The 26,626-nt window shown below is 42.1% G+C and overlaps 2 protein-coding genes and 2 long non-coding RNA genes across 4 annotated transcripts; 1 reads left to right on the plus strand and 3 right to left on the minus strand.

Moving 5' to 3' along the window:
* Positions 1-2,044: 2,044 nt before the first annotated feature.
* Positions 2,045-3,059, minus strand: LOC148766263 (uncharacterized). Its single transcript, XM_088826377.1, has one exon. It carries the CDS (start codon positions 3,023-3,025, stop codon positions 2,732-2,734), a length of 294 nt encoding a protein of 97 aa, XP_088682503.1. The 5' UTR covers positions 3,026-3,059; the 3' UTR covers positions 2,045-2,731.
* Positions 3,060-3,066: 7 nt separating this feature from the next.
* On the plus strand, positions 3,067-4,762 carry LOC148766264 (Cytochrome C assembly protein). The gene is given in 3 exon segments (XM_088826378.1): positions 3,067-3,422; positions 3,529-3,562; positions 3,564-4,762. Coding segments are annotated over 3 exon segments (465 nt in total). The 5' UTR covers positions 3,067-3,363; the 3' UTR covers positions 3,936-4,762.
* A 6,700-nt stretch (positions 4,763-11,462) lies between these two features.
* On the minus strand, positions 11,463-14,148 carry LOC105949230 (uncharacterized). The gene is made up of 3 exons (XR_016034751.1): positions 13,416-14,148; positions 12,769-12,854; positions 11,463-11,692 (listed from the first exon to the last, which is right to left on the minus strand). It is a non-coding gene; the product is annotated as an uncharacterized LOC105949230 (long non-coding RNA).
* Positions 14,149-18,173: 4,025 nt separating this feature from the next.
* On the minus strand, positions 18,174-20,778 carry LOC105949231 (uncharacterized). Its single transcript, XR_016034750.1, has 3 exons — positions 20,127-20,778; positions 19,480-19,565; positions 18,174-18,403 (listed from the first exon to the last, which is right to left on the minus strand). It is a non-coding gene; the product is annotated as an uncharacterized LOC105949231 (long non-coding RNA).
* Positions 20,779-26,626: the final 5,848 nt, after the last annotated feature.

Genomic DNA, 26,626 nt, shown 5'->3' on the forward strand with positions numbered 1-26,626 from the left:
TCAAGGGGCTTATCCCCAGAGGGGGACCCCGGTCATCCACCGTATAGTACCTCGGGGTCAGTAGCAAACGAAAGCGAGCACGAAAGGAAGGCTTAGACCAGCTCCTTGTAGTCCAATTGTCTTTGTCCCAATCCAATGTCTGTGATCAAGCCAGAAAGAATAGCAACATAGAGATCGAATTCGGTACAGATATAAAGGAAAGGTTAACAGCAAAAGCAGCGGAATCTTCAACTGATCCAGCCACACTCCCAAGAAAGAGAGAAAGGGCGCAATAAAACCGTCGTCCCCTTAACCGAGAGGAAAGACTGCTGCTAGAAGACAGAAAGCAATCAATCAAGCAAGCACGCCTCAAATCGGTTATCCTTTCTGAGAGGAAAAAGTCAGTGATAAAGGGCCTGAGTCAATCAGTTGTAGGTCAATCCATCCAGGAAAACCTCAGGTCCCGCGGATCCTGATTGGTTCTTGCACATGCTTGCTTTCCAACATGAGCTTCTTCTGATGGCAAATGAAGCCAATCTTCTTGCTTGGTACGGACCAGCTCGGGGCTGACTTTCGTAGGGTCCAAATAGCATCCATGTAGTGCATTATTTTCACTCACTCTCTTTTTTTTTGAGCCCCTCTGTGAACGAACCTAGGAATTGGATAGATGATTCCCTCTCTCTCTCTGAGAACGCACCTCCCTCCTCATCTTATGGATCTTCACACCTAAACCTTAACGCACGAGCCTCAGCCTCCTATCGAGCAAGCAAGCATAGAGCCAGGCCGCTAGGAAGAAGACTTAAAACACGATCCAACATTCAGTCACTAAGGCAGACATCCCCTAGGAGGCGTACCCAACCAAGAGCAAGAATGGCAATGAACGGGAAAGGGCAATAGAATTGGGGAGAAGGACTTATCTTGAAACTGCTCGGAAAGAGCTAAAGCTCTCCTCACACGCATTCACACCCTCTGGAAGCCCTCCGGCGATATAGAACTTATAGACATGGGTTCAAATTGCTTCTGTCTTAGAATGGAAGACAAAGAAGCAATGACTCATGCCCTCAGGCTTGGCCCTTGGGTGATTAACAATCATTATCTTATATATAGTTAGACGATGGCGCCCGGGGTTCTGCCCGTCGACGGATACTGTCCAAACAACCATTGTGTGGGTAGAGTTCAAGAATTGTCCATCCACTGAATTCCATCCTTTATCTACTCTTTCATTGGTCTAGTCCGTCTTTATCAAATTCTTCTTTTATCCTTGCTCTTGAACAAGAAACTGAATGGAATCGAAAGGTCTTCGAACCTTTCAAATGATTCCATCTACCCACTTTGCTTTGGTCGAACATCTTTCCTCGGATTCATTGGAACCTTCTTTTTGAAAACTTGACTCTCCAGGAAAGGTAGTGTTTAAATAGTTCCAAGTCAGCGGGTCAAGCAAGGTTCTGCAAGACTTTCGCTTACTCGACTTATTGCTAGAAAGCCAACCTTGTCCCTTTTTTCTATTGAAAGAGCCTTGCTAAGGATTGACTGAACTCTGCAACTACTCTTCTAAATAAGCAAAGCAAAAAGAAATGACTCACCAGAAGGTACTCGGCTTCTGTGCTGGACTTGGATACAGTTTCTTCTTTCTTGCTTTTCCAAGAGATCAATGATGAGCCAAGGAAAAACAACCACCGCTTGGTTTTGACACTCAAGCGACCCGCCCTACTAAACATCGATGGAAAGGTTAGATTTGACCACCTCTATCTACCCAACTAGTCCTATTTGATCTAAAAAATCCAACCTGGAAACTGTATCTACCCCAGAAAACCCTCTATCTCCAAGCCCCTTTACTAGGTTGGGCAAGCTTTGGTGCCTCTACTCCCAACAAGTTGCGGGTCGAGATCGTTCCACTCTCGCTCGAGAAGTAAGTAAGCTGGTCCTTATTTGGTCATAAGGATAATCGTTCTTCTTAGGTCAGGGGCGGCCGGACCGGGGGTTACCCGCGATTGGTAATGGCACAACCAGAAGAGGAGTAGGGGAGACAAGGTTACGCGCTGGGTAGCGCAGCGCATATGTTTCGGGTACAGAGGCGACGAGGGGTGCTAACCCGGCCACCCAACCCAGCAGGTCAGGGGCGGGCCGGCCATAGGTTCGAATCCTGCCACCTTTCTTGTGGATCATCCTGTGGTTACCGGATGATGGGAATAACAAAGCAGAAATTTTGAAATGAGCACGAAATGTCAATATATGAATTTTTTCATTATTCGTTATTTCCGGGTCTTTTCGTTGCATTCACTTACAACAAGAAAGAACCACCAGTGTTTGGTGCAGCACCTGCATTTTGGTGTATTCTTCTTTCTTTCCTTGGTCTTTCGTTCCGTCATATTCCTAATAACTTATCCAATTACAACGTATTAACCGCTAATGCACCTTTCTTTTATCAAATCTCAGGGACATGGTCTAATCATGAGGGTAGTATTTTATCATGGTGTCGGATCCTAAGTTTTTATGGATTCCTTCTTTGTTACCGGGGTCGACCCAAAAGCCATAATGTCTCAAAACGAGGAGGCCATAGAGAAACTCTTTTTTATTCCTTTCTTTCGAACTTCGTGAAGAACTCCATTCTATCTCTCCCTCGTTACGAACAAAAAAGTGGGGCGCAGCCCCAGTTGTACACTCCCTTCGTTCGACGAACCCTTGTTGATTCTGAACTTCGTTCGCGAAGGAACCGGACTTTTGACGGACCAGCCCTTTTTTATGCGCCGCTTTACCCTGAAAGGAAAATGAGCTTTGCTCCTCTGGGCGCTAGGCGCTCCCGCGGTTCGCGAGAAGGAAAAAGGACTCCTCCTTTGTTGCATCTGGCACGAGATGATAAAGAGAGAGCTTCGTTTATCGAGGAACAGCGGATTGACGGAGCTCTTGGCATTGCTTTGTTTTTCTCTCCTTTTCTATCAGTGAGTTCCGACCCTTTTGTTCGAAATTTCTTCGTTCGTACCGAACCGCTTGCAGAATCAAATCCTGTTCCAAAAGATCCTATATCAGCTATACATCCTCCTTGCATTTATGCCGGAGACGTCGCCAGTGCTATGGGCTTTGGCTTATGTAAATAAAAAATGATGAATGGGATTGTGGCACTCCACTCGCCGCTAATGCGGAAGGATGCCGCTGAACAGAATGGAAGACTGTTTCGCTCTGTTGGATGCGTCGGATCCCGTATAACAAGCGAGCTCTTTACCCTCAAATTCAAAGATGTGGGCGCAAAATGCTATCCTGCTTTATTGTTACGTAGCAATAGAAGCCTGCTTATGCTGCTTCGGCGGCGCTTTTTCGCCTTCTCTTCGCTCTGGACACGAGCGCTAGTGGACACGGGGAGGGAGCAGGCGAAGCGTGTCGTTCGTAATGGAAAGAAAGATACCACTACTGCGCCTCTTTGTTGGACCGCCGGCGCGAACACAGTGGTCTCTGACCAGGACCAGGAACCAATTCGAATTTGGATCTTGACATGTCGGTGGTTTTTAACCGTAGGCATTTTGCCAGGAAGTTGGTGGGCTCATCATGAATTAGGTCGGGGTGGCTGGTGGTTTCGGGATCCCGTAGAAAATGCTTCTTTTATGCCTCGGGTATTAGCCACAGCTTGTATTCATTCAGTAATTCTACCCCTTCTTCATTCTTGTACCTCCTTTCTGAATATTGTGACTTTTCCATGCTGTGTCTCAGGAACCTTTTCAATACGGTCGGGATTGCTAGCTCCCGTTCATAGTTTTGCTACAGATGATACACGAGGAATCTTTTTATGGTGGTTCTTCCTTCTAATGACCGGCATATCTATGATTCTTTGCTGCCAAATGAAGCAGCAGGCATCGGTCCGTAGAACCTATAAAAAGGAGATGGTTGTGGCGCGAAGTACTCTTGTGCACCTACGTCATTCGACTCGCGCGCAAGCCCGCCCCGTTATCTTATGGAAGAATTGAGCTTATTGCTGAGCTGGTTATTCAGAGCCAGCAATTGGCTGTCGGATTTCGTCCCGCAACTAGAAGAAGATGGCTTCGGGGGTCACTGTGGTGTGGTTGAATGTAGAGCAGTCCACCTTTTTCACTACAGGGTTTCTTTTTGGGGTCTTATCTTCGGACGTGCACTCTTCCCGATCAAGTGAGTCATGGATCGAAAGAGTTCTCGTCAGTGACACAGAGACTTCTTCGTACGACCCAAACTGTGGAGAACAAGAAGTCAGTTCGATTCCCGTGGCTGGGGAAGCCCAGACTACGGTCGTGGAGCAAGCGGGGCCGGCTGGAATAGCCTTTCCCGCTCCACCTACTGATGTAGTGAATCTCGATAATCTTCCTTACCAGTGGATTCGGGATGACGAAAAACAAATAGGTGATCTCATCCGCGAATTTCGCAAAGAAGAGGGGCTCAGGCGACCGGTGGAGGAGAAGGTAGAAAAGAGAAAGATTGAAAGGGCAAAATGATCAAACACTCCCGAGAATTCTTCGGGATCTGCAACTCAATAAAAAAGAAAGTGCTTATTACAAAGTAGTAAAGATGGCCTTTTCAAATCAAAAAAAAGCTTCAAACATCAATGCGAAATTCTATAATAGCCAGTCATCAATTGGAAGCGGGCAAGAGACCTCATCTTGCTTGCTTCTGGCAAAGCTTCTAGCACTAGATAATAGGCATTCTGGTATGGCAGGAATACCACTTTTTAGGTCGACCACTACATAGGAGCGATAGCGAAGCCAAGCCGTATAAAGGTGAGCAGCCCTTATAGCAATAGCAAACGGCCTACTTATAGCCCTATTTTCCCCCTTTATTCGGGGACTTCAACGGGCCTTACAAGCTCATAAAATGGCAAGTCTTCACGTTTTCCTCAGACAGTGGGAATTCATTCTATTACTTGATTGACATTGACAGATATGTGTACCACACCGAACAAGCAATATGCCGATATGCTTGATGTACCAGCCAAGCCAGCTCGAACGTATATAAGGGATTCGCCTTTACCTCAGACAGAAGAACAACGGATTGAACAGGACAGGACAACCGGGAAGTCGGGTTCCTTCTCTTCTTTCTACCCGCCCACGGCCCGTTCCCCGGAAGTGCCCCCAACCTCTAAAACCTTATTACGCGGGGGGATAGCATAGCACAGTACTTCGGGCCTGGAGTGAAGCAGTCTGGTTCTTTAGAACCTGGGGCGAACGAACAGCTCCTTCATCTCTGAGGGACAACTCCCTCACTTTTAAATAAAGCGACGCCCCACCGTGCCCACCCAACAAGCTAGGTTGCTTGCAAGACAATTGCAATAAGCCGCTTAACTGATTTAGTTTAGGAGTGAATATCCTGGATATTGAATATCTGGGACTGAGAGTGCCAGGCTGCGACCCATCTTTGCAAAGCAAGAGCGAGGCCAAGAAGCAGCAAAGCAGCACTCGTACACTAGAAGGATGGGGCATGGTGGATCGCAACCATGCTACATCGGAACCACCGGGAGATTTGTAAACAACCGTCGCACCTCCCATCGGTCTTGACTTTAGGAGTATAGCTCTCCGAATCAGCAAGAATTTGCCTTCGTCGGCTTACTATTCAAAAAACCTCTTCCTTGCAAGCAACATCGTCATCATAGATAGACCCCTCGATATCAACTAACCTCTTGTTCTCCTGGCTCAACGAAATGAGCTTGTGCGTCGAATCTCCGGACTCGAAAGAACGATGTCCCGTTTCCAAACACACACTTTACTTCAAGACCTAGTCAAAAATCCTTCTTACTGTCCTCATCCCCCGGAGTTCCCTACCTTAAGAGGGGAAAAGGATTCAAATCTTCCTCCTTTTCAACTTCCTATCAAAATCCAAATATACTTGACTAGCGCTAGCGCAAGGATAAACGATTTATCAGGCGGACACGATGCCTATGACGCATGGGTCTTTGACGAGCAGAATGAAGACAGCCGCCTTACGGGAGCGAGAGAGGAAGGAACAGCTTATGCTAACACGATACTCAAGGTGCTGGATGGGCAAGAATGCCGGCTTGATACCAAGTATGGGAAAGTCTTCACTAAGACGAAAAACGTTCCAATCATTATGATAGCAAACAAGCTACCGAGTTCAACAAGGTATCACGGGCCGCTCAGAGGAAGGTTCATTCGGGTCCCATTCTCCCCCAGAATCACCGAGATAGAAGAGGAAAGGCTCGTTGCTACTCTCTGGGGATGTGTACATAGGAGAGCTATTCAGGCTTACGCAGGATTTTACCCAACCCCAGTTGATATCAAAATTGACTATACGAAGAAAACAGCTTCAAACCTATGACGACACGGGCAGACTCGATCAAAGATACCTGAAAGCAAGCTCTTTTAAAGATAGCCTTTCTAGGCGCATAGAGGGAAAAGATAGCCAAACCCCGCAAAGAGCTTCTTCTCTTCCTCGACGTGCCAAAGCCCCTTCTAATGTCAAATTGGATGCATCCTCTACTACCCCGTTGAATAAAGGCTGAATTCAGATTCGGTCAGTCTTCCATTAGGAGCTGTTGTCTCCATATCTGTTGTTTGAGTTAAATCATCTGCTGTTCCAGTAACCGGTGCTAGTGAATCAGATGTTTGAAGGCCAAATGACTCACTGGTAAAAGGCACTTATACTCCATGAGATGGCCTGGCTGTAACAGATTCAGAGATTGCAGTATTCAATCCTGGCAAAGGAACTGGCTTTAGCAAAGGATTGCTCACTGCTTATAGGATTGGTGAAACTCTTTACCCCGCTATTCCTCTGTAGAACTGATGGGCCCCCCTGGTAGCTCGATATTAAAGGAAGAATGTGATACTAATATATAGGCTACAGATGAACAATGATATGGCACTGATTGCAGATGGACATTCAATTGGATCTTTTTAGAAAGAGAAAGACTCCCGCCTTCACTTGCCCGTAAAAAAAAACATATTCTATAGGTTCCATATGGGGATTTGTAGTCTTGTTAGGCACGGTATTTGTTTTATGCCTGTTATCCACAGTCGACACCGCTATCCATGAGTTAGGCTAACTACTGTTAGCTCACTAGGCACGTTAGCTCAGTATGAAACGTATTTATATTACTATTATCCTTAACCCTACCATGGAATCTTCTCGTTAGCCCTCCATTAGACTGGAGGAAATAGTGCTTTCTGCTTGCCTAAGGGAGGATACTGCTTTTCAAAGGGACTGGATGGGATTAGATTAGGACTGAAACTGTAACTTAAACCCAAGTTAGAAGAACTGGCAGGGAGACAGACTAGAAAAGTGGGCTTCTAGGAGAAAGCTTATGTCGCATATCAGCTGTCATCTGTCTATTATTCGTATATTAGGGAAGGTATTCTCTCTCTGATCTTCCCTCTCCCCGAGAGTCAGGAGCTAGCTTTAGAGTTGCATAATAGGTCTTGCTTCCAACAATGGAGTTGACTTTCACTATGCTTTCGTGATTCCGTATGGTATGTACTTATGCAATGTGTATCATCAACAGCGCACTCTCTCTTGCTTTAGGAAAGTGTATCACTAGGGAATTCTACTCCTAATATGCGTGCGCACTTTGCCTTTGAAGAAAGAATAGGCTGCTGGTAGGACAAAAAGGCTGCTAGAATCCCCTGCTTGAGAACCGGTTACTCTCGTTGCGGTTATTGCATCAAGCAAGGGATATTCACTCAGCAGAAAGGGCTCTTACGTTAAGAACCTATTCTAGGCATGCCCCCGGGACTAGTGTCCTTACTGTTTATTCTTCTTCAATTGCTATTAGTTCCGTGCCTTATCTAAGTGTGCTAGGCCCACTCACCCCCCTTTTCTTTTTATGTGCAGCCGGGATTGATTAAGATTAAGATAGTTGTTCAGCCGAGGGAAAGAATCATTCAATGCTAGGGACCAGGGAAAAGAGGAAACTGTTAGAGTAGGTGACCGGCAAGCCAACTTGTGGCTGTGGTCTTTCTCTTTTCTTTGTAATAAAACAATCGTTTTTCGTTCGTAATAATAAAATATCTTATTTGGCATTCTATATCTGTTATCCCATGCAAGCAGCATAGATATAGTCCTAACGAGTTACTCTATTACTGTGAGTTGATCTAGTAGAATCGTGAGATAACTCAGCAATGTAATGTAACTGTTAAACCTTGTTCCTAGTCGATGGGTTACGCCAATAATGAGGATACCGGCCTTTCCCTTTTGAGACTAGCACTTAGTGTATGTGTACTGCGTCTCATCAGTCATCGGTGTTGTGACATCGGCATACTTGAGTGGGTGCTCATATTAGATGAGTTCACTGAACTCCCTCGCCCTAGAAATCTATAAGTGGTTCTCATTCATCGAGTAATAGGTTTCTAAGATATAGTTGTACACCATTAGTCCTTAAGACCCAGACATCACCGTGACTTCACTAGAGGACCGATTGTATCGTGACCTGTCCCTGAGTCCCACCGCGGACCGCTCCAAGGGCCAACGTTCGTGCAATCCGAAATCTAGTGTGAAGTCTGTGCATTGTAGTAGGGGATTCGAGCGCTTGAGTAGTCATGGATGTCCTGTGTGTTCTGACGGTTTATAATCCATGGAATCTCTGGCCAGAGTTGATAGTGGGGTGATTAGGGAAATGTGTTTCCCTAAGTCGCACACGAACGGATTTATAATACCTAGAACGTTCGCACGGTTATTGAACTTTATAAGAGGTCTCGGTGAACCAATGCCTCTAGTTCAATCGGGACATGTGCTACGAAGGGATCGTACTGTACGCTAACTATATCATAAGGTTCTTGCAGGCACTTCATTTGTATCTAGGGAATCATGATGCGTAGTTGCTAGACGCCAATCTTGATTCGTTGGGCACCGATTTGATCGGGATTAGGTAAAATGAGTTTTACTCTAATCGGGACTCTTGGGAGGAGTTCGTATAAGAACAATGTGTTGTTCGAATCACAAAGAGTTGTGAGCCCACGGCTAGCATACACCTGAACCATTGAGGGTCACACTTCTCGTGTAATATAGATCCTTGATAACAACAAGCATAGATTAATGTGTTAATCTTTGAACTATTGGATGTCGATATGATTGAATCCAAGATTCGCAATTGTGAATTGCGAATTGGAATAAACATAGAGAAAGAGAGACATGCGGAATTCAGTGAACTTTCTAAATTGGGAAGTTTCCCGATTTAGCAAGTCCACTGAAGTGGAAGTTTCCAATTTTGGAAATTGGAAATTTCGAAGAGGCACTCGTATCGACGAGGACTTTGAGCTCGTCACAAATATAATTTTGTTATAATTTTGTGGACGATCGTTTATTAGAAACGAGGCCGACGAGGGAATGGGCTTAATGCATCAGTGGTCAAGCCCAATGACTTAAGCCCACTAGGGTTGAAAACCCTAGGTATAAATAGACCTCAAAAGGAGTTTTGAGATCAGATTTTTCAGCACAAAAACCCTAGCCGCTCAACACCTCTCGGCCGTTGCATCTCCGCCGCGCCACCGCCGACCACCGCCGGAAACGCCGCCGGTTTTCTCCTCTTTCTCCTTCGTTTTATTCGTGTTGTTATCTAACTCGTTTATATCTAGTGCTATAGTTCGAGTGGGTCGAAAATACGAGGTGAAACCTAATTGGAGAGGAGCTGCTGCCCCGACGAATCCGTGCACCACCGCACGCGCCGCACCGCCGCTCACGCGCCGCCGCTGCCGCTGCCACGCGCCGCCGCTGCTGCTGCCGTTCGTCGCCGTTCGTTGCCTGCTGGATCAGCTCGGTCCAGCCGTGAGGTGCAGCCCCGAGGATTGGTAATTTGCAGCTTGTACGTGACTCGTTCTAGGATTTCGATTCGTCGAAATCGCACGCTACAAGAGGTAATTAAATCGGAACTTTCGTAATTCGATTCGAACGTGTTTGTATGATTATTAATTTGCAAGCATGAGTAATACGTGATTACATGTTTCGATTTTGTGAAATGATGAATAAGCATGTTTCGTGATTTTTCGGTTTTATGCATTTTTCAATTAAATCGAAAATTACCATATGTATGGCGGAAGCGTTAAGGTACGTTGACTATGTGATTAGTATTGCATGTAATCGAAACTAGTTCGATATAAAAATTTTAAATTCCGCTGCGTATACATGCACGATCCCCAACAGTGGTATCAGAGCCACGGGTTAATCGTTTATTTGTCAACGTGTTTATCGTTTTCGAAAGCATGCTTCGATTTGTTGAATTGTTGAATTTTTGGTGTTATCAAATTGGGTGGTTTAATATTAATTAATATTTTGAATATTTCAGAAAAATATAAAATTTTTAATTTTTGAAAAATTCGGATTTTCACTGCTGTTTTTTCCAGCTGGCCGAACCGGTCCGGTCCGACCGGTCCGACCGGTCCGGTCAGCGCAAACAAAAAAAAAAAAAAAAAATTTATTTGATTTTCTGAGAATTAATATTAAAATTAATTGATTTATAATTTTTGAAATTATTTATCAATTAAACCCAATTAGATAATTGATCCATTAATTTAATTTGAATTCAAAGAATAGTGTTGGATTAATTATTTAATTTAATCGTTAAATTAGTTTAATTAATGGAACACAAATTAGATGGCAAATAATTAATGGACTTCATTCTTATTTGAATGATTTATGAATGAAAGAAGTCCGTTAATTATATTTGCAATTAATCGTATTTATTAATTAATTCATGAGATGAATAATTGTGATTAAGTACGATGATGATCGTATGTCTCTCTTAGGATCAATATGCGTTTCCACATACCTAGAGAACATAGTTGTAGGAATCACAAACGATCATAACCTAAAACTTCCGATGAGCTAATAAGATTTAAAAAATAAAATCCCTCATTCTTAATCAAGAATAATTATCAAGCTATAAAGGAAAACCAAATTGTTGAATTTTTCTTTCCTTCTACCAACAATTAAATTATGTGTAGCCTCTCATAATAGTGCAGTAAGCCGTGTTAGCGGGGAGTGCTATTGTGGGATAAGCTGTAATTTAATTGACATTAGATGGAGATACGGTCATAGATAAAATTATGTTGGATTAATGTGGTCGGCTAGATTAACTAGGGATTGCATTAGTTTGATATAGTTGGATCCATGACATCTCATATTGGTAGGCTAGACTTGACACACGAAGATTTTGATATTCGCTAGATTAACTTAGGTCATTATCAAGTGTGAGGTAAATCGATCTTTAGGGTCACATAGTGATGTGATTGATAGTACTCTACCTTTAGGCTTATGTAATCGGGATAGATTAACTACGGGTTACATTAGCGCTATTGGACCTAAAGCCCATTAAAGAAAAATAAGTTTTCTCGATTGTCTGCTAGAGGGTGGTGGAATTCGATAAAATTAGTGGGAGAACAATTAAAACATACAAGTCCAAAATTTTAATTGTAACGATTATTACGAACTAAACTCTAATTATTGTTGTAGCGCCCCGCCCCGAGTAGCAGGCACCTCGTGGCGGAACACCACTCAACATGCAGTACATTCAATGACCCCAAATATGCTCCTCAAAATTTCGATGATCAAAACATTAAACCCCCAATATCTATATCAACATGTTTACAAAAGGAGGTTCTATTACAAGTCGACTTCGACACCACTTACTCTATTACAAAATTCTCGATGAACCTATACGGAACATAAATAGAGATACCTCTCGACGAGACTAATCGGAGGCATACACGAGCTTTAACTCTTAGTATGAAAATTTAGGTCTAAGTCTTTCTTTTACCTGCGCATTAATATCAGAAAGGAGAAACGAATAAGTCCGAATGACTTAGTGAAAAACATATGATCCATGAGTATGATGAGAATCAACAGAACAGAACATATAACGAGACACTTTACAAGAATTTCATTAACAGAAGTGTAACATGTACAAGAGTGTAACATGTACGGCTTGAGTTCAATATTTGGTGGGGTCTCCAACCTTGTAACTCCCAAAAAAATAAAATCATATCACATCCTTATCCCTCCAATCCGTCCCGAGTGGCCACTCGGTCGGAAACAGGCAAGAGGCACGACCGGAACGTGCCGATCCGGCTCAGGAACGTTTAACTCCAAACGAACGTGAGTCCGAACCATCAGGAGGTACCATTCGGGAGACCAGCCATCGTCAGCCCAATACTGCCCGATCGTCTTACCGAAATGGTCCTAGGGCCCAGCTCCCCCAAGAGCGTCCTCAAGGGTGGGGACAGTAGGTTCAAGAATCAATATTATTCCTTTTAGGAATATCAAGTCATTCATTTCAAGAATCAAGTCAATCATTCACAAGATAGGTCACGATCATGATAATTGAATATCAAGTCTCAGGATAATGAACATGTTCAGATTTCAATTCAAGCCAATGAAGAATTGTCGTGAATATGGAATTCAAGAAGAACAATAAATTCCATGTCAGGTTCCCAGAACGAGTATATCAAGATCATCTCGATATATTCAATAAACATGAGATTCAAGTTCGAGCCAACAAAATATTTATTCTCGGAAAGCATTCAAGACAAGATTTTGAGAATAAATATAGTTCAATATCGATTCAAGGAAAATGTTCAGGCCAGGGAATCAAGTATAGGAATTAGCCGTGAACATAGCAACCAAGAGAATTGACAAGTTCAAGATTTCAAGAACAAGATCAAGGTTCCAAGTTCGAGCCAAGGAAACGAATATGCTCGCAGAACATTAAGGATCATATTCCAAGAAAAATATAATCAATGCATCAAAGGATTCAAGATGGAGAATATATTTGGTTCAAACAAAGGAGATATTAAGCGCAGGAAAGAAATCGGATAAGGAGTCATAGTTTCTCACCTGGAGTCCAACGCTAATGTTATAGAAGTGCTATAGAAGCATCTTTAAGCTTAAACCTTGAGTGAGAGCTTTACTACGCTCAACACCTATGAAAATATTAGAACTAAATAAGAATCCAAACAGTAATATAGCCATATTACCATCCACTATATGACATAGTCAATTTCTTAAACATATACTAAGAATTGCTTCTCGTGGCACTCTATTCAAATAATCACTTCGATCGTCGTACTTATCCGAATGACCTAAACGATATATATAGTTAAAGATAAAATTTGTATCTACAAGTTTACTAAAGACACTAATCCCAATTAACAACATAACCCGTCTATAACAACCCCGAAAGATGAACACATAAACCTGCCAGATTTTCGGATAATTTCGTTTACTGTCACAGCCCGTTTGAAAAATCATAACAAATTGTACGGTTATCCAAATCGTCCAAATAATACATAAAATGAAACCTGGAAGTTTAATCTACAAGTTTCATGAAGGCACATAGCCCAAATTATGATCCCAACATATCGAAAACAGTCCCGCAAGAATATACTCAAAACTGCCCTGTTTCCGGCAGATTACTGCCATCGGATTCCGACCTCTAAAACACGTATATTAAATACTCTAATTCGATACAATTGAACACTTACTTATAGTTTACGATGTCCTCTACGAGTTTCCTGAAGGAACCGATTCCAAATTCGCATTCGAAACCCTTCGATTTCGGCTCCGAAAACAAGTGCGGCAGCAGATTTTGCTTCCCCAAAATCGCAGCGAGCAGGCTGACTTCTCGCCAAACTCCGGCGACCAACGTCGGTGCAAGCCATCGAGCTTCAACACCAAAAGAAAGGTAACATCGTAAGGTTTCTAATGATGGGACCTGATCGTCGAGATTCCACTTTTAAGGCGTCCGCTCAATTAATTCTTTGACGGACCAACCGCTGAAATTCTGGTTCTCGACGGCTCGTCTTCTTCGACCCTTGCCGACCACCACCACCGATGTGAAGCTGACATCTTATTGTTAATACCAGTGCCTCCGGATTCTCGAAACTTTGTTCATGAAACGTTGCAGCACTTTTGAAGAATCAATTTGGGCTTTTCCTTCTTTCATCTCTCAATTCTTCAACATAAACTTGATTACATCAAACCCTCACTTAGAAACTCAATATTTCCGATCAATTTATGTGATTCCAGCCAAGACTCCGCTAGAGAGAATGGCGGAGATAGAGAAAACAACGTGAGCAAAAGAGAGAGTGAAGAGAGGAAGATAGAGAGAGAGAGAGAGAGAGAGAGAGAGAGAGAGAGACGGTGGGGTAGAGAGACGGTGAGGGAGAGAGAAGAGAAACGTGGCTGCCATAGAAGGAATTACAATAGGCGAAGTACACGTCAATCCCTATCTCACTATAAATTCTGAAAATTGGCTACAAGGCCAAATTGTTTTCTTAATTACTAAATAGAAGCCATACTTTAGATAATTACAATTTCTACACTTCCCATCAAATTCAAAATATATTATAATCTCATATCGACACATATTAACTAATTAAATTCAATTATCCCCAGACTTAAACAACTTACATATTTACGGGGTGTTACACTCTTCCCTCCTTAAAAGAATCTGGTCCCCAGATTCTCAACTATTATTCGAACATGAAAATACAATTTCCTAAAATTCTTCTTTCTCATCTGTCGTTTCTTCAACTTGGTGGTTTCTCCATAATACCTTCAAATCTTGTGATTGAGGAATTCGTCATTAAGATGAATACACTTACGCGGGTAATCTATCTTCAAGCCGTGTCGCTTCAAGGAAGAATATCCGAGATTGATCGAAATAGTGTGAGCTTAGTCCCTCAAACCTCTACGAAGTGTTTCCATGACAATCTATATCTTCCCAAACTTGGTATTGACTTAAGTAACGAGTCAAACTACTATCGTAATGAATTCAAAAATACTACTTCAACTTAAATCTGAGGTAGTACTAGGAAGTACTGCTTGCGGAACCTTAATATCAACGGCTTCATTAGAAATATTATCCAATTCATCGGTCTCATACTCGATGTAGCCTTACCGTTGAGCAAGATTCTGAATATTTATAGCGTTCTAGAAGTTGAAGGCCGAGATACGGTTCGTCAACCAATTAATGGGACTTGTGAGGTACGTCAACTATGAGGAAATAATCGAGTTAGGATTGTAGCTAGGAGTCCTACAAATGGTCTGATGAGAGGAATGAAAGGGATTAATAAGGGTCTCATATCGTTCGAATCTTTAAATCTCTCCCTAGTTATCCGTGTCACATTCTTCAAGAGAACGTGTTTCTTCTCCTCCGTTTCGGTCGAATCTTTGTGGTAATTAGAATTATTTATCTAGCTCCACATATGTATAACTCTTTTGACAATCTTGTGCGGGCTTTGATCTTAATTTGATAAGTCGAACTTTACCGATAGCACATGGTGTCAATCTCCAAGCCCTTACGTTTGCCGTCGTTAGTTGTTCGTCGCTCATCTAGTCTTGAATTGCAAGCTCGATTGATACTTTATCCCACGAACTACTGCGAAACTGTTTGTATTGTCGCTTGCTTGATAGCTGTCCTAAGTCATCACGATAATTCGCGTTATACATTTTCAATGTACCTCAGTGTGTCCAGTCACCCACTTAAATGATAAGTTAGTTTCCGAACGTTTCTCGTTCCGAGCTGAAATTTTGTCCTATGTTGCAGATAGTTGCTTTCATAAGAACGAGATGACTTATAATCTATATCGAGACAATGTGAGTTGGCTACAAGAGATAAATTTCGGATCTAAATTATCTTCAGACAAAGAGGCAACTACTCTCCCGGTCCACAAAAAATCTCTTCTCATTGGCCTACATAAAGTGGAATTGAATGCACCATAATTATAATCAAAGAGGACGGCGAAGCCTGATTTACTTATGGTGATTTACTTATGGTATCAACATTGGACACTAGAAGAACTTGATTATAGATGGCGTTCGCAAAGAAAAGGTTTTCAAATAGTAGATCGACCAGGCAACGGTTGATGGAAGAGAGCTTTACTTTTAAAATCAAGAGTAATCGAAAATGGCAACAGTTGATACAATCTTCCCGTGGTTTCGCAACGCATGCCTAATAAATACTTATCGTAGAGAAGTCATGACTCATAATATCCGACAATTGAGTAGCCTTAATTCATTCAATTCACCACTATTCCAACATAGGTGAACTAGTCTAATGTCATTCTTCGACACTAAGCACGCTCTAATCACATCCGAAACATTATATACATTATGTCTATTAATGCTGATGGTGAATTACTTCAACCAAACTACAAGACGGGCAAAACTTATTTATAGCAAGTTGCTCATGAAGGCCAAATTCTTGTAGTTGCTCGTTCACATCTTACAAGGAAAAGTGGAACTCTCTACGGTGTTATTGACATAGGTGTTGTACATTAAACACCTTCTCCACATAGCACTTAGCTCTTGATATTAACCAAATAGAATTGCAAAAACTGATAATCCAATGTCAAGATATAGCTGACTTATCGGATACTAGGGACTCTAGAGGTGGCTCATGCAAGATTAAGAGGTGGCTCCCGCTGTGTAGCACTTTGCCCTACATAGCACTTAGCTCCCTGTACCCTGACGGTTAGAATCAAGAATTCAAAATACTCAAGATACATTAAGAGTCAACAAACTCTATAGAATTTCTAAGTCGTGATAACTACATAACCTTTTTCCGTCGAGTAAGATAATCGTCAAAATTATTCCAGGTCGAATCCATAAGATGATATAACAATAGATGCATACAACCGTAGTCATATTACATGACATTGCCTAAACAAGGTCCATACTTTTACCCTGGATTAACAATAATCATGGTCTATGAGTGAGAGGGAACAAATAGAAGCGACATAAAGAAGTCGAATCACAAGGTTTCAAAGGGATAAGAAACCTCACATAATAGGATATCCAAATCGAGAAGTATTAAATGAGATGAGGAATCTCAAAAAAAGAACGCAACAAGGATATGAGGCATTCAAACGAGATCAAATACCTCACTCGTGATCAATAGTGGGAAGGAAGTAAGATAGTTTAGCAATATTGTATTCAAAGAATCATAAACCTGAAAAAATAGGTAACCGAGATGCCGAAGTATTGAAATGAGATAAGGAGTTTTGAAATGAGATATGGGATTTCCATTGTGATCAATAATAACAATGGAACAATTCATGTACAAGAATCGAATTTTGAGGCCAAAAGAACAAGAACCTAAAAAATAGGTAGAAAGATTGATCCGATATCAGAATCATAACAAATGGTATAACCAAATCAAACGAGAATAGGGACCTCAAATGTACGTGACCAAAGTCACGAGATATTCAAGAAAATTGGAACATTGAAAATGGAGTAGTATATATTGAATAAGTAAAGAAATATTCAAGGAAATAAAAAGTCTCGACAAATAGATTAGCCGAAACTAGAGTGTTCAAAGAGATAGAAAACCTCACAATTATCAAAAGCAGATGGTAGTGAAAAAAAAATAAGGAACCTCACAAGAACATGACCAAAATCATATGGTATTCAAAATAATTGGAACACTAAAGATGAAGTGAACTGAATAAGAAGTCTCGGCAAATAGATAAGCCGAAACCATAGAATATTTAAAAAAAAAGGATAAAAGGTGGAGATGGTAGCACAATAAGGTAAGGGGCTTCAAAACAAGGGATAATTCAAACCATGTGGAATTTGAAGGGGTACGAAACCTCACAACATTGGTAACCAAGACTATGAGGTATTAAAATGAGATAAGAAAATCTATTACGATCCACAAATGAAATTAGACAGTATAGGCCAACGAAGCAAAATTGAATTCATTGGAATGATAAGGAGTGAACAAAAGAACTCCCGAATATTTGGTTCACCGTAAATCAATACTCAAAACGAGATAATATGGTTTCGATAAGGAAGTCAAGTTATGAAGTAAAATGGAATGGGACGTCTACAAGAAAAGGTGTTACCAAATTCAAGTGAGACTAGAAACCTCACTCGTGATCAACATTGGAGAATTGGGAGAATTGGAAGCCAATTGAAGTAACCAAATAGATAAGCCGTCTCAGGTTGTGTATGATAGATATTTCTACGGGTTATTCCTCACTATCTACACGCTAAAGAATTATCTCAATGCCTCTATGACTCGATTACTGCCAATCACAATTTAGCCCAAGATTCAATTCATAGTTCTACAATTCTCAAAGATCCCTTTCCATTACCGCCCGGGCATCCAACCCAAAGCCAACCCAAAGCTTTACCAACCCAAAGCTCTGATACCACCTGTAGCGCCCCGCCCCGAGTAGCAGGCACCTCGTGGCGGAACACCACTCAACATGCAGTACATTCAATGACCCCAAATATGCTCCTCAAAATTTCGATGATCAAAACATTAAACCCCCAATATCTATATCAACATGTTTACAAAAGGAGGTTCTATTACAAGTCGACTTCGACACCACTTACTCTATTACAAAATTCTCGATGAACCTATACGGAACATAAATAGAGATACCTCTCGACGAGACTAATCGGAGGCATACACGAGCTTTAACTCTTAGTATGAAAATTTAGGTCTAAGTCTTTCTTTTACCTGCGCATTAATATCAGAAAGGAGAAACGAATAAGTCCGAATGACTTAGTGAAAAACATATGATCCATGAGTATGATGAGAATCAACAGAACAGAACATATAACGAGACACTTTACAAGAATTTCATTAACAGAAGTGTAACATGTACAAGAGTGTAACATGTACGGCTTGAGTTCAATATTTGGTGGGGTCTCCAACCTTGTAACTCCCAAAAAAATAAAATCATATCACATCCTTATCCCTCCAATCCGTCCCGAGTGGCCACTCGGTCGGAAACAGGCAAGAGGCACGACCGGAACGTGCCGATCCGGCTCAGGAACGTTTAACTCCAAACGAACGTGAGTCCGAACCATCAGGAGGTACCATTCGGGAGACCAGCCATCGTCAGCCCAATACTGCCCGATCGTCTTACCGAAATGGTCCTAGGGCCCAGCTCCCCCAAGAGCGTCCTCAAGGGTGGGGACAGTAGGTTCAAGAATCAATATTATTCCTTTTAGGAATATCAAGTCATTCATTTCAAGAATCAAGTCAATCATTCACAAGATAGGTCACGATCATGATAATTGAATATCAAGTCTCAGGATAATGAACATGTTCAGATTTCAATTCAAGCCAATGAAGAATTGTCGTGAATATGGAATTCAAGAAGAACAATAAATTCCATGTCAGGTTCCCAGAACGAGTATATCAAGATCATCTCGATATATTCAATAAACATGAGATTCAAGTTCGAGCCAACAAAATATTTATTCTCGGAAAGCATTCAAGACAAGATTTTGAGAATAAATATAGTTCAATATCGATTCAAGGAAAATGTTCAGGCCAGGGAATCAAGTATAGGAATTAGCCGTGAACATAGCAACCAAGAGAATTGACAAGTTCAAGATTTCAAGAACAAGATCAAGGTTCCAAGTTCGAGCCAAGGAAACGAATATGCTCGCAGAACATTAAGGATCATATTCCAAGAAAAATATAATCAATGCATCAAAGGATTCAAGATGGAGAATATATTTGGTTCAAACAAAGGAGATATTAAGCGCAGGAAAGAAATCGGATAAGGAGTCATAGTTTCTCACCTGGAGTCCAACGCTAATGTTATAGAAGTGCTATAGAAGCATCTTTAAGCTTAAACCTTGAGTGAGAGCTTTACTACGCTCAACACCTATGAAAATATTAGAACTAAATAAGAATCCAAACAGTAATATAGCCATATTACCATCCACTATATGACATAGTCAATTTCTTAAACATATACTAAGAATTGCTTCTCGTGGCACTCTATTCAAATAATCACTTCGATCGTCGTACTTATCCGAATGACCTAAACGATATATATAGTTAAAGATAAAATTTGTATCTACAAGTTTACTAAAGACACTAATCCCAATTAACAACATAACCCGTCTATAACAACCCCGAAAGATGAACACATAAACCTGCCAGATTTTCGGATAATTTCGTTTACTGTCACAGCCCGTTTGAAAAATCATAACAAATTGTACGGTTATCCAAATCGTCCAAATAATACATAAAATGAAACCTGGAAGTTTAATCTACAAGTTTCATGAAGGCACATAGCCCAAATTATGATCCCAACATATCGAAAACAGTCCCGCAAGAATATACTCAAAACTGCCCTGTTTCCGGCAGATTACTGCCATCGGATTCCGACCTCTAAAACACGTATATTAAATACTCTAATTCGATACAATTGAACACTTACTTATAGTTTACGATGTCCTCTACGAGTTTCCTGAAGGAACCGATTCCAAATTCGCATTCGAAACCCTTCGATTTCGGCTCCGAAAACAAGTGCGGCAGCAGATTTTGCTTCCCCAAAATCGCAGCGAGCAGGCTGACTTCTCGCCAAACTCCGGCGACCAACGTCGGTGCAAGCCATCGAGCTTCAACACCAAAAGAAAGGTAACATCGTAAGGTTTCTAATGATGGGACCTGATCGTCGAGATTCCACTTTTAAGGCGTCCGCTCAATTAATTCTTTGACGGACCAACCGCTGAAATTCTGGTTCTCGACGGCTCGTCTTCTTCGACCCTTGCCGACCACCACCACCGATGTGAAGCTGACATCTTATTGTTAATACCAGTGCCTCCGGATTCTCGAAACTTTGTTCATGAAACGTTGCAGCACTTTTGAAGAATCAATTTGGGCTTTTCCTTCTTTCATCTCTCAATTCTTCAACATAAACTTGATTACATCAAACCCTCACTTAGAAACTCAATATTTCCGATCAATTTATGTGATTCCAGCCAAGACTCCGCTAGAGAGAATGGCGGAGATAGAGAAAACAACGTGAGCAAAAGAGAGAGTGAAGAGAGGAAGATAGAGAGAGAGAGAGAGAGAGAGAGAGAGAGAGAGAGAGACGGTGGGGTAGAGAGACGGTGAGGGAGAGAGAAGAGAAACGTGGCTGCCATAGAAGGAATTACAATAGGCGAAGTACACGTCAATCCCTATCTCACTATAAATTCTGAAAATTGGCTACAAGGCCAAATTGTTTTCTTAATTACTAAATAGAAGCCATACTTTAGATAATTACAATTTCTACACTTCCCATCAAATTCAAAATATATTATAATCTCATATCGACACATATTAACTAATTAAATTCAATTATCCCCAGACTTAAACAACTTACATATTTACGGGGTGTTACAATTGTCTTCTTAAAATTTTCTCAGCAACAATGTCCAAACATCCCCTTTCCTCAATCCTCGACCAAAACAAACTCACCGGTCCAAACTATTTGGATTGGCTTCGCAATCTGAAACTTGTGCTCCAAGTCGAGGAGCGTCTCTATGTGCTCAACGAACGTCCCCCCGCTGCTCTTCCTGCGACTGCTACTGCTGACGAGACTGCCACTTTCGAGGCATGGAAGAAGGACGACCTCCATGCGAGGTGCTACATGCTAGCATCCATGGTGCCAGAGCTCGCGAGGAAGTATGAGTCTCACGTGCATGCTTATGATATCAAGCACCATCTTGAAAGCATGTACAGTGAGAATACTAGGGCATCGAGGTACTCAACTACCAAGGAGTTGATCACCATGAGGCTGCGTGAAGGGGCTTCGGTCCACGAGCACGGTCTCAAGATGATCACTCTCCTTGAGAAGCTGGTGAACCTTGATGTCACCCTCCCGGCCGAGCTCTCGGTAGATTTGATCCTACTGTCCCTTCCTAGTTCTTATGAATCGTTCATAGTGAACTTCAACATGAACAAGCTCGATCCACCATTGGATGAGTTGTTGAACATGTTGGTCAGCTATGAGTCCACGATCAAGAAGGAGAAATCTGTTCTCCTAGTTGCTCCTTCTGCGAAGAAAGGTTCTTTGCAGAAGAAAAGGAAAGAAAGGAGTTTCGGCCCGAGCAAGAAACTTGAGAAGGGCGAGTCGAGCGGAGTGAAGAATGACAAGGTCACCAAGCAAGTTGATGACGCTTTCCATCATTGTGGAAAGAAGGGCCATTGGCGACGCAACTGCAAGGCTTACCTCGATCAGAAACGTTCTGAAAAGGGTACGTATTTAGTTGAAGTTAACTTGTCCGTTAAATCTTCTGCTTGGGTATTGGATACTGGTTGTGGCTCACATCTTTGTAATGATTTGCAGCTCATGACAAGAAGTAGGAAGCTTAATGTGGGTGAGACCTACCTAAGAATGGGCAACGGAGCAAGAGTTGCTGCTGAAGCCATTGGGACAATTTATCTTTCTGTTTTGGATTCTAGTTTTTCCATTGTTTTGAACAATTGTTTATTTGTTCCGTCACTTATTCGAAACCTTATTTCAATTCCTGTTTTGGATAATGAAGGTTTTACTTTTGTTTTTGGAAATTCGATTTGCATTATACAAAAGGAACAAAATATGATTTGTAAGGGACAACTTATAAACAACTTATATGAACTGAATCCAAGTGAAATACCTATTAACGTTATATCAGCAAAACGAAAAGATATAAGTCTTAACCCCGCACAACTTTGGCACGCTCGACTAGGTCACATTTCCTTGAGAAGGATGAACAAGTTTGTTAGTGAAGGAATGTTCTCCTTGGAGGACGTTAAATCACTTCAAACTTGTGTATCCTGCCTTAAAGGAAAAATGACCAAGACTCCCTTCAAAGGGAAGATGGAACGGGCCGAGGGTCTTTTGGATTTGATCCATTCAGACGTGTGTGGTCCACTAAGCGTTAGTGCTATGGGGTGGTTTTAACTACTTCGTTACCTTTACCGACGATTATTCTAGGTATGGTTTCGTGTACTTAATGAAGTATAAGTCTGAAACTTTTGAAAGGTTCAAAGATTTTAGACACCAAGTAGAAAACCAACTCGGTAGACGTATTAAGAAACTACGATCCGATCGTGGTGGCGAATACTTAAGTACTGAGTTTATAGACTATCTTAAAGAGAATGGGATTCTTTCTCAATGGACTCCTCCTGGAACTCCTCAACTTAATGGAGTTTCCGAACGTCGGAATCGAACACTGTTAGACATGGTTCGATCTATGATGGGGTTCACCGAGCTACCGGCATACATGTGGGGTCATGCACTCCTAACTGCCGTGTATTTGCTGAATAGGGTTAATACCAAAGCAGTTAACTCCACACCTTATGAACTTTGGCACTCCAAGAAACCCACGTTTAAACATATTAGGATATGGGGTTGTCCCGCTTACGTGAAGCGGCTAGTGGGAGATAAGTTGGATACAAAATCCGACCTATGCTATTTTGTGGGGTATCCCGATGATTCCATGGGATACGAATTCTACTATGTTTCCGAGGCAAAAGTGTTCGTCTCGAGAAATGCCGTGTTCCTTGAGAAGGAATTTCTATCGGATAGAAAGGGCAGTGTAGTTGATCTCGAAGAAGTTCGAGAACCACAATCTGAAGTTCAAGCACAACAATCAGATAATGAACCAATTCAACAAACCACTAACATACCTCCTGAACCGTCGCTGCGTAGATCCGAAAGAGTTCGGAGAGCGCCCGATAGGTTATTCCTCGTTGATGAAGTTGACCAAGGATGTGATCCTAGAACTTTCAACGAAGCTGTATCGGATACAGACAAGGGACATTGGCTTAATGCCATGAAATCCGAAATGGACTCTATGTACTCCAACAAGGTATGGACCCTGGTAGATCCACCCGAGGGAATTGTTCCCATAGGCTGCAAGTGGATCTATAAGAAGAAAATTGGAGTAGATGGAAAGGTATCGACCTACAAGGCTAGATTGGTAGCGAAGGGTTATACTCAAAAGCAAGGAGTTGACTATGAGGAAACCTTCTCTCCAGTTGCTATGCTTAACTCCATTAGGATTTTGCTGGCCATCTCTGCGTGGTATGACTACGAGATATGGCAAATGGATGTGAAGACCGCTTTCCTTAATGGGGACATTGAGGAAGAAATTTACATGGCGCAGCCGGAAGGCTTCATATCTTCTGGAGATGAGCAAAAGGTTTGCAAACTCCAGCGATCCATTTATGGATTGAAACAAGCATCCCGTAGTTGGAACAAAAGGTTCGACACAACTATCAAAGAGTTTGAATTTGTGAAAAACCCGGAGGAACCTTGTGTCTACAAGAAGGTTAGTGGGAGTGCAGTGACTTTTCTTGTACTTTATGTTGATGACATACTACTCATTGGGAATGATGTAGGGATGTTGCAGTCGACTAAAGTATGGTTATCCACACGTTTCTCGATGAAGGATTTGGGAGAAGCATCCTACGTATTGGGAATACGGATCTATAGAGATAGATCGAGGAGATTGCTTGGCTTGTCCCAATCCATGTACATAGACACCGTTCTTAAACGGTTTAGCATGGAAGAATCCAAGAAGGGATTCTTGCCAATGTCCCATGGGGTTCGTCTCTCGAAATCCATGCGTCCACAAACGCAATTGGAAATCGAGGAGATGAAAAGGACACCTTATGCATCCGCTATAGGAAGCATAATGTATGGCATGCTGTGTACACGACCTGATATTGCGTATGCTGTGAGCGTCACAAGCAGATATCAGTCCGACCCCGGCCCAGCCCATTGGAAGGCTGTGAAGGACATTCTCAAGTACTTGCGAAGAACTCGAGATTTGTTTTTGGTCTATGGGGATACCGAGTTGAAAATAGAAGGCTTCACGGATTCTAGTTTTCAATCGGACGTGGATGACTCGAAGTCAAACTCGGGGTATATATTCAAGGTCAACGGGGGTGCCGTGTGTTGGAAGAGTTCCAAACAAGGCACGACGGCTGATTCCACCACCGAGGCTGAATATATTGCAGCATCAGATGCTTCAAAGGAAGGGTCATGGATTAGGAAATTCATCCAAGAGTTGGGTGTATTTCCGAACGCTAGCGATCCAGTACGGCTGTACTGCGATAACAATGGAGCCGTAGCACAAGCTAAGGAACCAAGAGCTCATCAGAAGTCGAAGCACGTGTTGAGAAAATACCATGTGATCCGAGAGATCATAGAGAGAGGTGAAGTCAAGCTAGACAGAGTCACCTCGGAGGACAATATTGCAGATCCCTTCACCAAGCCATTGTCAGGATCAGTCCACGAGAAACATCGAGAGTCGATGGGACTTAGATTTATGAGTAGTTGGCTTTAGGTCAAGTGGGAGATTGTTAGAGTAGGTGACCGGCAAGCCAACTTGTGGCTGTGGTCTTTCTCTTTTCTTTGTAATAAAACAATCGTTTTTCGTTCGTAATAATAAAATATCTTATTTGGCATTCTATATCTGTTATCCCATGCAAGCAGCATAGATATAGTCCTAACGAGTTACTCTATTACTGTGAGTTGATCTAGTAGAATCGTGAGATAACTCAGCAATGTAATGTAACTGTTAAACCTTGTTCCTAGTCGATGGGTTACGCCAATAATGAGGATACCGGCCTTTCCCTTTTGAGACTAGCACTTAGTGTATGTGTACTGCGTCTCATCAGTCATCGGTGTTGTGACATCGGCATACTTGAGTGGGTGCTCATATTAGATGAGTTCACTGAACTCCCTCGCCCTAGAAATCTATAAGTGGTTCTCATTCATCGAGTAATAGGTTTCTAAGATATAGTTGTACACCATTAGTCCTTAAGACCCAGACATCACCGTGACTTCACTAGAGGACCGATTGTATCGTGACCTGTCCCTGAGTCCCACCGCGGACCGCTCCAAGGGCCAACGTTCGTGCAATCCGAAATCTAGTGTGAAGTCTGTGCATTGTAGTAGGGGATTCGAGCGCTTGAGTAGTCATGGATGTCCTGTGTGTTCTGACGGTTTATAATCCATGGAATCTCTGGCCAGAGTTGATAGTGGGGTGATTAGGGAAATGTGTTTCCCTAAGTCGCACACGAACGGATTTATAATACCTAGAACGTTCGCACGGTTATTGAACTTTATAAGAGGTCTCGGTGAACCAATGCCTCTAGTTCAATCGGGACATGTGCTACGAAGGGATCGTACTGTACGCTAACTATATCATAAGGTTCTTGCAGGCACTTCATTTGTATCTAGGGAATCATGATGCGTAGTTGCTAGACGCCAATCTTGATTCGTTGGGCACCGATTTGATCGGGATTAGGTAAAATGAGTTTTACTCTAATCGGGACTCTTGGGAGGAGTTCGTATAAGAACAATGTGTTGTTCGAATCACAAAGAGTTGTGAGCCCACGGCTAGCATACACCTGAACCATTGAGGGTCACACTTCTCGTGTAATATAGATCCTTGATAACAACAAGCATAGATTAATGTGTTAATCTTTGAACTATTGGATGTCGATATGATTGAATCCAAGATTCGCAATTGTGAATTGCGAATTGGAATAAACATAGAGAAAGAGAGACATGCGGAATTCAGTGAACTTTCTAAATTGGGAAGTTTCCCGATTTAGCAAGTCCACTGAAGTGGAAGTTTCCAATTTTGGAAATTGGAAATTTCGAAGAGGCACTCGTATCGACGAGGACTTTGAGCTCGTCACAAATATAATTTTGTTATAATTTTGTGGACGATCGTTTATTAGAAACGAGGCCGACGAGGGAATGGGCTTAATGCATCAGTGGTCAAGCCCAATGACTTAAGCCCACTAGGGTTGAAAACCCTAGGTATAAATAGACCTCAAAAGGAGTTTTGAGATCAGATTTTTCAGCACAAAAACCCTAGCCGCTCAACACCTCTCGGCCGTTGCATCTCCGCCGCGCCACCGCCGACCACCGCCGGAAACGCCGCCGGT

The sequence above is a fragment of the Erythranthe guttata genome, chromosome 12 (assembly GCF_056151865.1).
Source record: "Erythranthe guttata isolate IM_541 chromosome 12, IM_541, whole genome shotgun sequence".
Classification (NCBI taxonomy): Eukaryota; Viridiplantae; Streptophyta; class Magnoliopsida; order Lamiales; family Phrymaceae; genus Erythranthe; species Erythranthe guttata.